We start from the raw sequence: 15,602 nt of genomic DNA, 5'->3' as shown, positions 1-15,602 counted from the left end.
TTCAAAAGCATTGTTCACTCTCAGCATTTACTCACATTTGTTTTAAAAATCACAAGTCTGGTTTCTAAAACCAATACAAGCCAAAATCTCAAATGGGAGACGACCCTTCAAGACGTCATTCACAATGCTCATCACTTTATTTTGACACAATTTAGTTAACCTTTCTTCTCGGACTCTTCTCAAGCGTTCTTAAAGTCCCAGTGTGTAATGTTTAACTGTTGAAAACCAGGAAATAAAAAGCCAGAAAACAAGGCGGCAACCACTCGTAGGGATTCCACTATGAAATGAAATGATCTGCATTTATATAGCGCTTTTCAAGTCAATGACTTCCCAAAGCGCTTTACATTGTGCTCCACATTACCCCTGCTTATTGGGGGTATTAGGGGTTCAGTGTCTTACCCAAGGACACTTCGACATGTAACACGGACGAGCCGGGATTCGAACTGGGATCCCTTGATCCCAAGACGAGCGCTCTACCTCCTGAGCTACTGCCGCCCCAAAGAAGAAGCGAAACAATTTTCTCGACCTGATTTTTTTTTTTTTTCATAAAAATGAACATTGGAATGATACTTTCATGTATGTTTGCCTAGTATTAAAATCACATTTTTTTTTACTAATTTAAGGTTTTTTTTGTACCCCTAAGACTAAAATATTACACTCTCCCTTAAGCCATCAGCAAAAATTCAATAGCATTGTTTACTCTCAGCGTTTACACACATTATTGTCTCGAAAAGCTCAAGTATAGTTTGTTAAAGAAATCCTGCCTAATGTCAGTGTCTGAAACTCAGGACAAAAAGTTGCCGGACACCAGGGCAGACAACGACTAATCGCAAAAGAAAAAAAAAAAAAACATTGTTACAAAGTATTAAGGATTGATAATCAATATATAACAGAACAACACTTTAAAATTAAGTTGATTATAAATCTACTTATAACATTCATTGCATGTTTTCCATCTGCCATCCGTATGTACCTGTATTTACTCATCTTCGTTCATGCAATGTTTACGTTGCGTCGTCTGCTACAAGTCACGTGAACTCCTCTTTCCACGATGCTTTTAATGTACGTTTGCGTTTTGTAGCGCCATTAATTTTGTTAGCTTCTTTTGAATATTTCGTCTGGGGCTGAGGTTTTTGCTCGATTCCTAACCACTTTTTTTATTTTTTTTGTGTTCTCTGTGCGTCTATACTTTGGAAAATGATATGTAAATGCACGACCTTATAACGCTCGGGTAAGCCCGGAAGCACGAAGTTATTCGATGCAGGCTTCTGATTGGCTGCAGAGTATGCAAATTGCCAAACGAACCGAAATTTCCAAACCGAACGAAGATTTCAAAATCAGCACAAAGCAAACGTTGGATTAGAAAAAAAAAATCTTTCTTTTTTTCTTTTTTGAAAAAGTTGTCGGCCACTCGGGCGGAGACGTTTTGTAAGTTGTACGGTCGACGTAAAAGATGCATGCCCCGGGCGTCCGGGCAGACATTATTTCAGACACTGCTAATGTGAATGAAAACCAGTGCCAAAAGCAGCAAGATGCCAGACAAACACAGTGGCAATCATTCTAATGGAGATTCCCTGATGTAAAATAACATTTTCTTGACCTCATGGGCGCCACCAGGCTGTACTTGCCCAAGACACACCATAGAAATGGTGCCCCTACAACTATAGTGGTTAAGGGATCCAACCAACTATAATCGTTTTGCCTAGTATTCAAATCAGAGTTTTATGTACACCTAGGAGGCGCTAAAAATGACACACTGTCCTTTAAGTGACCAGCAAAAATTCATCAGCATTGTTTAACTTTCAGGATTTACACTAAGTCTTGTTTAAAAAATTATAATCAGTCTAGTTAGTAAAACAAACAAGGCAAAATAGCAAATGGGAAGCAATGCTTCCAAACAATAATGAGGTGCCTACTGCAGAACCTTAATAGGGGGGATATTGTTATTTAGTGTCATTCCCAAGGACACTTCCAATGTCGACCCTTAGGGGTGGAAGACAGTCATTGCCATTCTTTAAAAAAAGCAAATACTCTTAATGTTCCGTAATAATATCAGTTTCCTTGATTCAGGAGGAGTCAAACATGATTGGTGCTTTTTATGACTATGGAATAGTTCATTTGTTTTTGCCTAAGGTTCGTTGTTTTTCGGCATGTTCAACTATCTTTTCTTCCACATAGAGACCCTTTCGGCGGCGAACGGCATTCATATATTTGAGGGCCTGGTTGGCGGAGTCGGCCTTTTCTCCAAAATGAAGGTACTCCTCCTCTGTGGTCGGAACCCAGTATGGATCGCTGCTGATCACCTGAGAATGAAGGGCAGATTGAGTCGAAAAATGGATGAGTGATAATCACGTGAGCAACATAGAATAGAAATGACATCAAAGGTATCGGTCTCACCCGGCCCCCTGAATAATAAAGTAAATTGGAGAACATAAATCGTTCACCTGGAATTAAAAATTCTGAGGCGTCACTACAAAATTATAAAAACTAATCCTAAATGTACTTGTTTGTATGTATTCTTTTAAAGCAATGCAAAAAAACAAAACAAAAACAAACAAAAAAATCTCACCTAACTGGGAAAACAATTATTATTTTACCAGGTATTTCTCTTCACTTAAATATATACATATATATTACAAATATATATTTATATCATGGTTCACGGATCCCTCAACTGCGTGGGTCGTCGGGGCACCAATGAGGACTTTGTATGTACATATATAGAGAGAGAGCGAGAGACAGAGAGAGAGAGCGAGAGACAGAGAGAGAGAGACAGGGACAGAGAGAGAGAGAGAGAGAGAGACAGACCAAGAGAGGGACAGAGATGGACAGAGACAGAGAGACAGAGAAAGAAAGAGAGAGAACGAGAGAGCGAGACCGAGACAAAGACCGATAGAGAGAGAGAGACAGAGGGAGACCAAGAGAGAGACAGAGAGAGAGAGACAGACCAAGAAAGAGAGAGAGAGAGAGAGAGAGAGACCAAGAGAAAGACTGATAGAGAGACAGAGAGAGACCAAGAGACAGACCGAGAGAGAGAGAAAGAGAGAGAGAGACCAAGAGAAAGACCGAGAGAGAAACAGAGAGAGATGGAGAGAGACACCGAGGGAGACAGAGAGAGACCGATAGAGACCGAGAGAGAGAGAGAGACAGAGACCGAGAGAGTCTGAGAAAGACAGAGAGAGACAGAGACAAAAACAAACAGAGACCGTGACAGAGAGAGACAATGAGACTCCTCGCTACATAGCATTTTGGCCATCACCGTTTCACTCCTTTGCTAGAAACATATACTCCGTTTAAAGAACGGATGCTTCCCGCGCCACCGAGGAACATTTCCGACAGTCAAGATTCAAGCTAGTTGCCCAGGCCCCCTTGACTTAAGATCTCTGATGCCGATTAGCCAATTCATCTTATAGTCTTTCATACTGTAATGTGACCGGACACATGCTCTGCGTTCCTTCTGCATCTCGTCAAGACGATTTTGTGTCCTGTCACCTTAACTATTACTCTCTCTGCCTACTGTTTACCTTTAAAATATAACCGTTCTCTATTCGTCTTGCTCTCAGCCAGTAAATTGGCAAGTATGCTTTAATGAAGGCGTGTTCAAAAATAAACAAAAGGTGCGAAACGACTGCAGATTTTCTTTAATCGCAAAAACTGAGGGATACCTGCGATAACCAAGGGATCTCTGTGTTTATGTGTGTGTGTGCAGATAGGTGCAGTGGAAAAATAAAACACTCTTTGAACTCTTATTACCATATACCTACAGTAATAGAGAAAATACTCAATGGTAAACTTTTTAAGGACACCTAAGATGATTTTAAGAGGGTAGGTTAATAATTTTCTCTTTAAACACATTTTCTTACCAATTTAAATCCATATATATTTAGAGGTTTTACATGATTCTTGTAACAACTCATCTAGGCCGATTACCTCCCAGTGACTGAAGACCATCTGTGGACTAGCTAGGCCACTTGTCCTCTTGCGGATTTCGTTTGCAAAACCAAAACTTTCAGCGACAGGGAGGACAGCCTTGATGAGAAATATTTCCGTTCCTTCCTTCATCTCTTCCTGTAGGATGCGGCCTTCTCGCTTCCCAAGCACACCGTATACTCGGCCTGCAAGATGGAATACACAGGCTTACCAAAAATTTATGGTGTCTATCTATCTACCTTGGTCATATCCCTCAAGAGGGGTGACCGACAGCAAGACAAACACATACAATAACAAAGAAAATAATAAGGGAAAAAATAGCAAAAAAACACACACAAACCATGGCCAACCCAAATGCCCAAACAAGTTAGGCACCTCTGCACCCAAATTGGTCATGCTTTCGTTCCTCCAAATGGAACGGGACACTGGAAAGCGGCCATGTCACTCGGGTCAGGGTGACACAACACTTTTGTTCAACAGCAGGGGCCGACAGCTTTCACTGGTTTACCCCTGCCGCATCATACTGGTGCCCTGCCCATCCCTTAGAATGTGTCCAAACATCCCACTATGCTTTCACAACAACTCTCCACTCATTCCTAGATTTAGACCTCTTTCCTGCAGTGCACTCATAACACCATCCATCCACGTCGATCGCGGCCTTCCTCTTGGTCTCCTTCCATTGACTTCTGCTCTGTAGATCCTCTTCAACATTCGCTCCTCATCCATCCTCTCCATGTGTCCAAACCAACGGAGTACTCTCTTATCCACACACTTGCTCAGTTCCACGACTACTCCAGTTCTGTCTCTCACAATTTCATTTTTCAATCTATCCCATTTTGTCACTCCTAACATGCTCCTCAAACACTTCATCTAAAAAACATTTAATTTCCTTCTCAAATCTGCGTTCAGGCTCCAAGTCTCTGCACCATACAACACAGTCGGCACAATCACACTCTCATACTAATTTTCTAGATCAATTTAGTTATCAGCCATGGATCATAATTGAATAACCCATGTTTCTGGGCGGAATTGACCAACTTAGTAGTTAGTCCTTTATTTCCTTATAACTTGGATGAAATTCAACCCATATGGGGTTTATTTGAAGCAACAGTTTTTGGTGATGCTTTAGGGGGACTCTCAAAACAGGACTGTCAGGACTGTAAATGTACATGTTTCTTACCCAGAACGTCTGCAGTGGCCATGATTTCACAGGTATACATCGCAGCCATGAGTCTCTGGGGCTGAGCCTGGAACGCATGGCGACAGGCCTCCTTCATGGCAGCAATAAGCTGTCCTGAGATAGGACCAGAGTAGTCCATAGAGGTAGCTTCTTGGGAGTGCAGAGCTTGACTTGTCTCAGTGGGAGTACCTTCCAATACATCGGTGCTTTCCCTTTCCGGTGATGTGTTAGGTTCGGAAGCGTCTCGTACAGTGGAATTATTTTGCCCTGGGGAGTTTGACGTCTGCACATCCCATCTTTCGATAGAGAAGCAGACTCCCATCAGGGGTTCTTCACACATCGGTCCTGCTAGGGTAGCTAACTGGAAGCCACTGACGATGCTGTTGTCGAACTCTCGTATCACTTTGGTCTGAGTTCCGTCTTTCTGAGCTTGGTCTCCTCGACATAAACATTGCCACAGTGACTGCCGCTGATAACCCTTCAAATTGTTGAGAAGGATGTTCGGTCCACACCTTTGGGGAAAACGCAAAAAAAAAACGTTCACACCAAATTTTTGTTATGCATGTCATCCAATTAGGCTTTCTTAAATGAGACATTTGGAAAGACAAAAACAACTTACCGTAAATTCCAGAATATAGAGCGCACCTGATTATAAGCAGCACCCACCACATTTTAAGAGGAAAACCGATTTTGTACTTACACAATCAGCACCTGTATATAAGCCGCATGCGCCCACATTAAAAAATGTAACACAAACACAAAATTAACCCAAACCTGACTTTAAGTCCCGTGATTTAAACTGAATGTCCTTCATTAAAGTACACAGTCCAAAAATTACAGCTGTCAAAATGAACGGAAAATGATACCGGTACTTAAGGTTTGATGCAGACCGCGGGTCTCGTTGAAAGTAATCCGAGGAAAAAAGTGTATATTTCCAAAGGTGAGGGTGGGAAAAATATATATCCACTATTGTCCGCCGCGTCCACAAACAGGTTTCACCTTTACCCCACTTCCCGTCACCCCGCGTTTGTTACACCCCTTCTTTTTTTATTCACCCGTGCAAAACATATCAGAATAAGTATCTAAAATAAATACAAATAAATACATTACAAAAATATACAGTTGTAAATACATATTATACATGGTTACACATATTTACAAAGAAAGATGGTACACCGAGAGAGTTTCAAAGCTTTAATAATAATAATATAACTTTCATCCCAAACGGTGCCTGTGACAGGGCAGTTAATGGTAGCAACACGCTCGCAACACAGTAAACGGGTCTGGTAAAAAAACATACCGTACTTGTAAAAATCACAGTAAACCGTCCTCATCTTCCTCGTTAGAACTGAAGCCATCAAAGTCGTCTTCCTCAGTGTCGGAAAGAAACTTTGTCATATAGACGTCGTCCCACGCTCCCTTATTCCAAAACACGCTAGTAACACGCTCGCAACACAGTAAACGGGTCTGGTAAAAAAAAAAAACATACCGTACTTGTAAAAATCACGGTAAACCGTCCTCATCTTCCTTATGTGCTGCGTTATGTGCCTTTCTTTTTGCATGATGAGGGTATGTTTACGCTAATTGAATTTATGCACAAGCCAAGAAGTTGCAGTCTTCCTCGGCGCATATATTCCACCAGTCTAAATCTTACCTTTTTTACTCGAGCGCCGCTGGCGGCCGTTAGAAAAATGACATAAATTGGCCGCATCACTGAATTAGCCGCAGGGTTGAAAGTTTGGGAAAAAAGTAGCGGCTTATAGTCCGGAATTTACGGTATATGAGATATCAGTAGGAGTGTGTGTACTGGCTTGGCACAAAATAGGACTTCAGTTACTTTATCTCAAAGGTCGAATTAAAGTTGAAATGACATACCTGCGAGGTCCAAAAGCCCAGATATTCTCCACAGCATCTCCCCACTTTCTTCCTTTGAGAATGCTCTCCATTTGGGCCTTCAAGTCAGCAATGGCTTCCAAGGTCCGAGGACAAACATCCAGGGTCCTTCGCTCTCTTAGGGATGTAGTAATTTCTTCTAGAGTTCGAATAAGTTCTGAATTTTTCTCAAGAAGACAAGTCACCTCTGAAAAACATGATAAACAAATTATACGAGCCGCAGGTAGATTTTGCATGGCTGCCTCTGGCTATCGGTGTGTGAGTAGGTAAAGTGCAGTCCATTTACCATTCATACATCTTAGCACCGCTAATCATGATAACATGCTTTAATTACTCAATGGCTTTGAATCTTCTTTCATTGAAAAACAATCCTGCGGACCACCAGCAGTCGATGCATTGACGGGGAAGAGAAAATCCAAATGAAAGATAGCTTTCGATAGACTGCACAGGCACACAAATTGGATAATTTTCCAAGGCACAGTGTGACAGTTAATTACTGAGGTTGAAAAACACTGAGCTAGAGCATGAGTAGAGTTAAGGGTTCTTGTACCCTGAGTATTAGAGAAACAATCTTGTCATCCATCTATCCATCCATTATCTGCACCGCTTATCCTCAGTAGGGTCACGGGGGTGCTGGAGCCCATCCCAGCAGTCTTCGGGCAGTAGGCAGGGGACACTCTGAACTGGTTGCCAGCCGATCGCAGGGCACACAGAGAGACAACTCACTTGGGACAATTCGGACCGGCCAATTAACCTGACATGCATGTTTTTGGAATGTGGGAGGAAACCGGAGTGCCCTGGAGGAAACCCAAACAAGCACAGGGAGAACATGCAAACTCCACACAGGAAGGTTCAATCTCGACCTCAGAACTGTACCGCACACGCGCTAACCACTGCGCCGCAGTGCTGCCCTCTATCTCGTCATGTGTTGATTAAAAAAACAAAAACAAAAACTGAATCAATTAGGTATTTCCTTAGGTCAGTAGGAAGCAGCATAGTCAAATCGCACAATTCACAATAAAATATTCAGTTTTAATTTAAAATCCATGTGTGTACCATGATATACCATGCATGTTGGAAAAATCCAAACTGATTTCCTGACCAAGAGTGTGTTGCTGCAACAACTGTGTTTATTGTGAATTTCCCTGCGGGCATGAATAAAGAATCTATCTATCTATCTAAAGAAAATGCACAAATTTCCGAGTTGTAAAAATAAAAACGGAATCAGCCATTTTTTTAAGATTAGGTCTCTAATGCAGGGGTTTCCAGCGTTGTACCCACTAAGGACAGCTGAGGTGCCCGCGAACCCGTTCTGAAAATAGCTGACACCAGTGCTGGGTCAGTGATTTTCTAGTTGTTTTTTATGTGGCTGACAGAGTCTGTTAGCCCTACTTCCAATAATTACCCTGGTAATACCAGTGTCTGAAACTCGTGACAAAAAGTTAGCGGACACCTGGCTGGGCAGGCAACTTTTCAGAGTTGTCTGCCCAGCCATAAAGTTGCCTGTCCCATTTTTCACAACTTGAAACACAATAAGACGACTAATAGCAAAAAAAAAAACAATTGTTGTAAAGTATTAAGGATTGATAATCAGAATATATAACAGAACAACACTTTAAAATTAAGTTTATAATAAATCTACTTATAACATGGCATGTATATGACATCACTGTTTTCTCTCTGCCATCAGTAAGTACCTGTATTTACTCATTTTCATTTAAGCAATGTTTGCGTTGTGTCGTCTGCTACAAGCCACGTGAACTCCTCTTTCCACAATGCTTTTAATGTACGTTTACGTTTTGTAGCGTCATACATTTTGTTAGTTTCTTTTGAAGCTACCCGGAGCAATCCGGCTTCAGCGTCACTATACAGAGACACGAAAGCCTGAGGGAATCGGAGAGGAGGCGGACTTGCTAACACAAGGTGGTGTATCCCTGGACACAAAGAAAAGTTTTCCATCTGCCGCAGGGATGTCGAACTTTTGGACTGGCGTGTGACGTCATCCACTCCGCTACAAGCACCCCTAGGGCATCATGTTAATCTGTTAATAAACAACGGGGTAGACTGCTGAAAGGGTGAATTTCCCTACGGGGATGAATAAAGTATCTATCTATCTGAATATTACTTCTGGGGCTGAGGTTTTGGCTTGATTCCTAACCACTTCTCCATTTTTCTTGTGTTCTCTATGCGTCTACTTTGGAAAATGATATGCAAATGCACGACCTTATAACGCTCGGGAGAGTCTGGAAGCATAAAGTTATTCGATGCAGGCTTCTGATTGGCTGCAGAGTATGCAATTTACTGGACGAACCGACATTTCCAAATCGAACGAAGATTCGGAATAAAGCAAACGTTTGTAACTAGCTACCATTCCCAAAAAAAAAAAGAAAAAAAAAAAGGTTTTTTTTCCCCCCTTGAAAAAGGGCGGAGACGTTTTGTAAGTTGTACGCCCGACGTAAAAGATGCATGACCCGGGGATCCAGGCAGACATTATTTCAGACACTGGTAATAGCATACTAACAACATAATAAACAGTTATTTTTGTATTGCACACAAAACTGGGCAGGCTAATTAGTAACAAAAAGTAGCTTTGTATATAATGTGTTTATATGCTATTAGCCAAACAAGGAAGTAGCCAAACCATTTTTAACAAGAAGTGACAGGAAGTGAGCGTGTTTTAACAGGAAAAGGTTGTTAAAAATCTGACTTGCCCATTTAAAATGACCAGGAAGTGACTGGGAGTGACCCATTTTCAACCGGACATGCCAGATTTCAAACCAGAAGTGACCTGTTTGGATAAGACGTGAACCCCAAGCACACATTTTAAAAGGAAGTATTTAACCAGAAGTGCTTTTCAGACAGGAAGTGCTCCTTTCAAACTAGAAATGGCCTGTTTTCAACAGGAAGTGGCTGGAAATGACCCATTTTGAAGATATTGCAAATAAATTTTATTTACAATTTTATGTTAAGACAAATAATGTAAACAATTTAACTATAGGCTTTCTGTGTAAGTCTTCCAAATCAAGTTCAAATGTTTTTTTTCAAGCCAGAATTTACAGGTTGAACCTGTTTTTGATCAGCAGTAGATAATAGGTTTGAATCCAGTATTGAAAATTATTCCACCAAAGATTCACCACTTCACTATAGCATGCAGCCTTCTACTTTCTACCAGTTCCACTGAATGTGCAAAATGTAGTGTTTCATCAAAAATTTTCCCCCCAAAATAAAAACTCAAGAAAAAAATATTGTAATCTGATTAGAATTTTTATCCCATATTTGTTTCTTTCCATTTCATCCACGATATGTAAAATTTATACAAAAAGGAAAAATAATTTGGGTTTCATTTCGTTTAAATATTCAACAAAAATGACATTTTCCACTTATAACATACAGTGATAAATGGAATCCACCTGTGTGTAATAAAGTCTCTGTATAAATGTGCCTGCACTGTGATAGTCTCAGAGGTCTGTTTAAAGAGCAGCGAGCATCATGGAGAACAAGGAACACACCAGGCAGGTCCGAGATACTGCTGTGGAGAAGTTTAAAGCTGGATTTGAATACAAAAAGATTTCCCAAGCTTTGAACATCCCAAGGAGCACTCTGCAAGCAATAATATTGAAATGGAAGGAGTATCAGACCACTGCAAATCTACCGAGATCGGACCATCCCCAAAAACTTTCAGCTCATGCAAGGAGAAAACTGATCAGAGATGCAGCCAAGAGGCTTATGATCACTCTGGATGAAATGCAGAAGTCTACAGCTGAGGTGGGAGAATCGGTCCATAGGACAACAATCAGTCGTATACTGCACAAATCTGGCCTTTATGGAAGAGTGGCAGGAAGGAAGCCAATTCTTAAAGATATCCATAAAAAGTCTTGTTCAAAGTTTGCCACAAGCCACCTGGGAGACACACCAAGAAGGTGCTCTGGTCAGATGAGACCAAAATCGAACTTTTTGGCAACAATGTGAGACGTTATGTTTGGCGTAAAAGCAGCACAGCTCATCACCCTCAACACACCATCCCCTCAGTCAAACATGGTGGTGGCAGCATCATGGTTTGGGCCTGCTTTTCTTCAGCAGGGACAGGGAAGATGATTAGAATTGATGGGAAGATGGATGGAGCCAAATACAGGACCATTCTGGTAGAAAACCTGATGGAGTCCGCAAAAGACCTGAGACAGTGGCTTGCGAAACTGTTTGGCCCCCTTGAACTTTGTGACCTTTTGCCACATTTCAGACTTCAAACATCAAGATATAAAACTGTAATTTCTTGTGAAGCATCAACAATAGATGGGACACAATCATGAAGTGGAACAAACTTTATTGGATATTTTAAACTTTTCTAACAAATAAAAAACGAAAAAGTGGGTGTGCAAAACGATTCAGCCACATTGAGTTAATACTTTGGAGCGCCACCTGCAAGTCGCAGCTGTAATCGCAGGTGGTTTTAGTGATTTAGAGTGAAAATGATAGTTTGGTAGGCATGTTATTTATACTAGAGTTATGTTAACAACTCCGAATGTTACGTCGTGACGGACATTAACAGGCATGTCAATCATGTAACGTTCGTATAAATGTAAAAACGTATTCAGCCCGTTATTCTCTTTTAATTTAAATTCAAGATGACAGGCATGTTTTTGGTTTTGGGTTTTATCAAATAAATCTCGCCCCAAAAATGCGACTTATACTCCAGTGCGCCTTTTATACGGATTTTCCTTATTAATTATGCATTTTTTCCACGAATCACTTATACTCCAGAGCGACTTGTAGTCCTCCAGCATAGGAATAGATAGATCAATAGAGAGATAGAAAGATAGAGTGATAGATACTTTATTCATCCACGTAGGGAAATTCACACTTTCAGCAGTATCCTTGTGTTGAAAAATAAAATAAAGATATGGAATACAAAAATACCCAATATAACGTTTTTCTATAGAGTATTTGAATAGTGCTACGGAAAATACTCACTGTAATAAAAAGAGGGGTAATATGCAAATGTCGGGGTGGGGTTTCATGTGGGCTTTTACTCCCCCGGGTGGAGTTAAAGAGCCTCATGGCAATAATACGAAGAAACAATAGGTCCTCACAGTAATTTGAATAATCTGTCCAAAATAATTTATGTGCATTTAGTTCTTACCTGGTGGTAAGGGGATTGCGCGGACACTGACAGTGGCCAGTTTATTTGAGGTTGTGAGTGTGACCAAACCCGTTCTGTCAATGTTAAGGGTTCCGGAAGAGCAACCATGTGAAACTTCATCTTTAACCTAAAATACATGAAAACATATGTATGAAAAAAAAAAATATCTTAAAATCGCTTCATGCGGTCAGTATACATTACTTACAATTCTAACAATCATGTATGCAAAATTTGCATTTGCAAAACCTGCCATGAAAATTCTATGCCCTCAAACAAGCAATACAGACACTCCCCTACTTAAAAACATTCCACTTACGCAAAATGGTAGATACGAACATTTTTTTGGGGATGTCCAAAAATATCCGGACATTGCTGTGAGTTAGAGTTTGTATTGTTTGCACCTTTTTCCGAGTAAAGGACAGTACTGAAGTGCTTCTTTCTGCCGTGTGGTGCTGTGAGAGGTCACCCAGCATCCACCCCGAAGAAGAAATCTGCTTCCTCTTCCTAGTTTGTGTGTAAACATTCTATATTGTATCTCCAGCGCGGTAAGATCTTGGATTGTATAATATCTCATCCATTCATTTCTTAAGTGAAAGTGGAATAAGAAAGCTTGATGCGGTTGAGAAAATGGTTGGATTGTCACCTAAGTCATCCAAAAATAAGTTCAACTTAAGTTTATTTATCTTTATCTATATAGTCAAATCATGTTTATTTGTATAACCCTTAATCACAAGGAGTCTCAAAGGGGCTTCACAGACCACACAATGTCAACGCCTAATGTGTAGCTTTGTTTTTCAGTACTATGCTTTATCATTCAGCCTGCTTTGTAACGTTATAGAGCATATTATTTTATGAAATGCTTTTTTTTTTAGTACAAAACAATACAGGTTACTTATACAGGCCTTAAACATACTTATATAAACCTTAAACATACAAAATATAGCACTGAAACAACTGACAAATTCAACTTACAAATTATCGTTCGTAAGAAGGGCAGTATCTGTATTACTATTTATGTTGAAAAAAGTACTGAAAGAAAATGCTTAAAAGTACATTGAATTAATCTTCTTTGAAATTATCTAATGTTTTTATAATTTAAAAAAATCTGATTTCACAGAAACATTCGTAAAACTGAGCTTTTTGTTATGGGAGGGTGGTATTTGGAATAGAAGTCTAAATCTAGTGGAAGCTAGAGCTCTTGTTGGTGATAGGAATGAGTGGAGAGGTGTTGTAAAAGGATAGTGGGATGTTTGGACGCTTTCTAAGGGATGGGCAAGGCACCCGCATGATGCGGCAGGGGTAAACCGGTGAAAGCTGTCGGGAAGAGTGTGTTGTGTCACCCTGAACGCTTTCTTGTGTCCCGTTTCATTTGGAGGCACGAAAGCATAAACAATTTGGGTGCCGAGCTGCTTAACTTGTTTGGGTGTTAGCGCATTTGGGTTGGCCATGGTCCAAAAATCTTTGTGTGTGTTTTTTGCTCCTTTTTCCCTTTTTCCAGAAATACTTTCTTCCCCAGAGCCATCACCACCCTTAACACACGCCGCAAAAAACAAACTCTTGCAAACACACTACCTCATACAGATGTAAAATTGTATTCATGCCTATGCTCACTTTGCACAATGTTGCCTATTTTGTACTACTGCATATTGCACTAATACGATCCCAAAACTGTATGTAACATCCTACATGTCCACACTTTTTTGTGTCAATATTGTGTAAATTATAACCTTTATCTTCTTTGTTTTCTTTTATCCTCACTGTAAAATGTGAACTGGAGTGCCACGTCCAATTTCGTTGTCACAATATGTTCAACCCATTTTGTAACAATGACAATAAAGGTATATTCTATTCTATTCATTTTCTTTGTTTTTGTAGGTGTTTGTCTTGCTGTCGGTCACCCCTCTCGAGGGATATGACCAGGGTAGATAGATAGATATTTGGAATCAACATGCAGGGAAGTAGGTGCTTCAAATACTGCAAGGTTCACTCACCTGGTGAATAACAGCCACTTTTTGCTGCTTGCCAAAATCTTCCTTTACCATATCAACCTTGGGAGGGCGAATCACTGTCTCTCTGAATGGAATGATTGGTTTGGATGCATTGATCTCAATTTTTGCAAACCTTTGGAAACCAGGGAAATACCGTGTTATATGGAGTATTTTGATACAAGCCAATCATGACAGATAACACTGTTTTAACGTTGTAAGCCACCAAAGAGATTATTTTTCCTTTCACTCATGGCGTAGACTGATTTTTTTTAAACCATCAAAAAATATATCAACATAAAAACAACCAACTCTCATTTCAGTGATTCCCATCCCGTAAGATTGTCGGGCCGTCAGGGTTTTATTGATCCTGCCAGAGTCTCATAAACCTGAGCTGTTAATAATATATAATGTTTCAAAATACTGTACATATAGATGAAAAGTTCATCAAAATGACTTTTAGATTTCTCATTTTATAAATGCTTGCGAATGATCGTATTTGTCAGTCAGAAGGAATCTTATTTGGTCAGCCCCTCCAGTCAAGTCCAGTCACATTTATTTATATAGCCCTTAATCACAAAAATGTCTCAAAGGACTGCACAGGATTACAATGACACAATTACCTGATCTTAAACCAACATGCTAAAGCGGGCACTCCCATTGTTTTTTTCCATGTTTGTCCCGCCCCACCTACACTGTTATCAGACAGCTGGGTATGCATTGTGTGTTTCTAAAGTAATTTCATTATTTTATTAATGTATTTTTTTAGATTTACAATTACTATTTGAATGTGTTTTAAGTCATCATGAAGATGTGTTTGGATGCCATTGGGGGGCTGGAAATTTATTACATTTAAACAGTTTCTCATAGGGAAAATTTGCTCGTTATACGAGCAATTCTAGATCCGGGAACAAACATTCATTTGGACAGGTAACTTAAAATTAGTTTTACCTGGTTATATCAGTATCAGAAATTATTTTCCCCCCATTTTATTAACACTCCACTTATTGAAACATAAATATTTTGTTTGTTTGTTGTACATGATTCAATTGTTTGTTTGTTTGTACATGATTCAATTGTTTGTTTGTTTGTACATGATTCAAATTGAATCGTTTCTCCGGCGCCGTCACGAATGGCAGCCACTCCAGCAGCTCCCGTGTTATTTTCGATTGTTCTCAGTTATTTTCGAATGTTCTCAGCTTAGGGATGCTGCTGGAAAAGTGGGGATGAATAAAGTATCTATCTATCTATCTATCTAAATTAATCTCGTATGTAGTGTATCAATGTACTGAATCCTAAACTCCATATGTCGCTTTGTCTCCCTCTGTAGGCGATTTTGCATCAGCATTAAACAATGTCTTAGAACAGGGTTACCGAACTCATTTTAGCTCATGGGCCACAAGGGGGGCGGACTAGTAAATTTATGGCATACAAACGTGCTCCCAAGCTTTGGAACAATCTACCTCCGGACCTCCAA

The 15,602-nt window shown here is 40.1% G+C and overlaps 1 protein-coding gene across 1 annotated transcript in view; it reads right to left on the bottom strand.

Annotated features, from left to right (window-relative positions):
• The window catches only part of efl1 (elongation factor like GTPase 1), a 39,868-nt gene continuing 24,266 nt past the window's right edge, over positions 1-15,602 (bottom strand). The window contains exons 18-23 of the mRNA XM_088333523.1: positions 14,132-14,261; positions 12,141-12,267; positions 6,986-7,190; positions 5,111-5,622; positions 3,931-4,115; positions 1-2,303 (exon numbers count right to left, since the gene is read on the bottom strand). Of these exons, the coding sequence (XP_088189649.1) occupies positions 2,115-2,303; positions 3,931-4,115; positions 5,111-5,622; positions 6,986-7,190; positions 12,141-12,267; positions 14,132-14,261 (1,348 nt within the window). The 3' untranslated portion in view covers positions 1-2,114. The remainder of the gene's footprint in view (positions 2,304-3,930; positions 4,116-5,110; positions 5,623-6,985; positions 7,191-12,140; positions 12,268-14,131; positions 14,262-15,602) is intronic.

Source organism: Urocampus carinirostris, chromosome 4, assembly GCF_059441175.1.
Source record: "Urocampus carinirostris isolate Australia breed hairy pipefish chromosome 4, RoL_Ucar_1.0, whole genome shotgun sequence".
In the NCBI taxonomy this organism is placed as follows: Eukaryota; Metazoa; Chordata; class Actinopteri; order Syngnathiformes; family Syngnathidae; genus Urocampus; species Urocampus carinirostris.
Note: the sequence above shows the minus strand (reverse complement) of the source record. Positions and strands in the feature narration are given on the sequence as shown.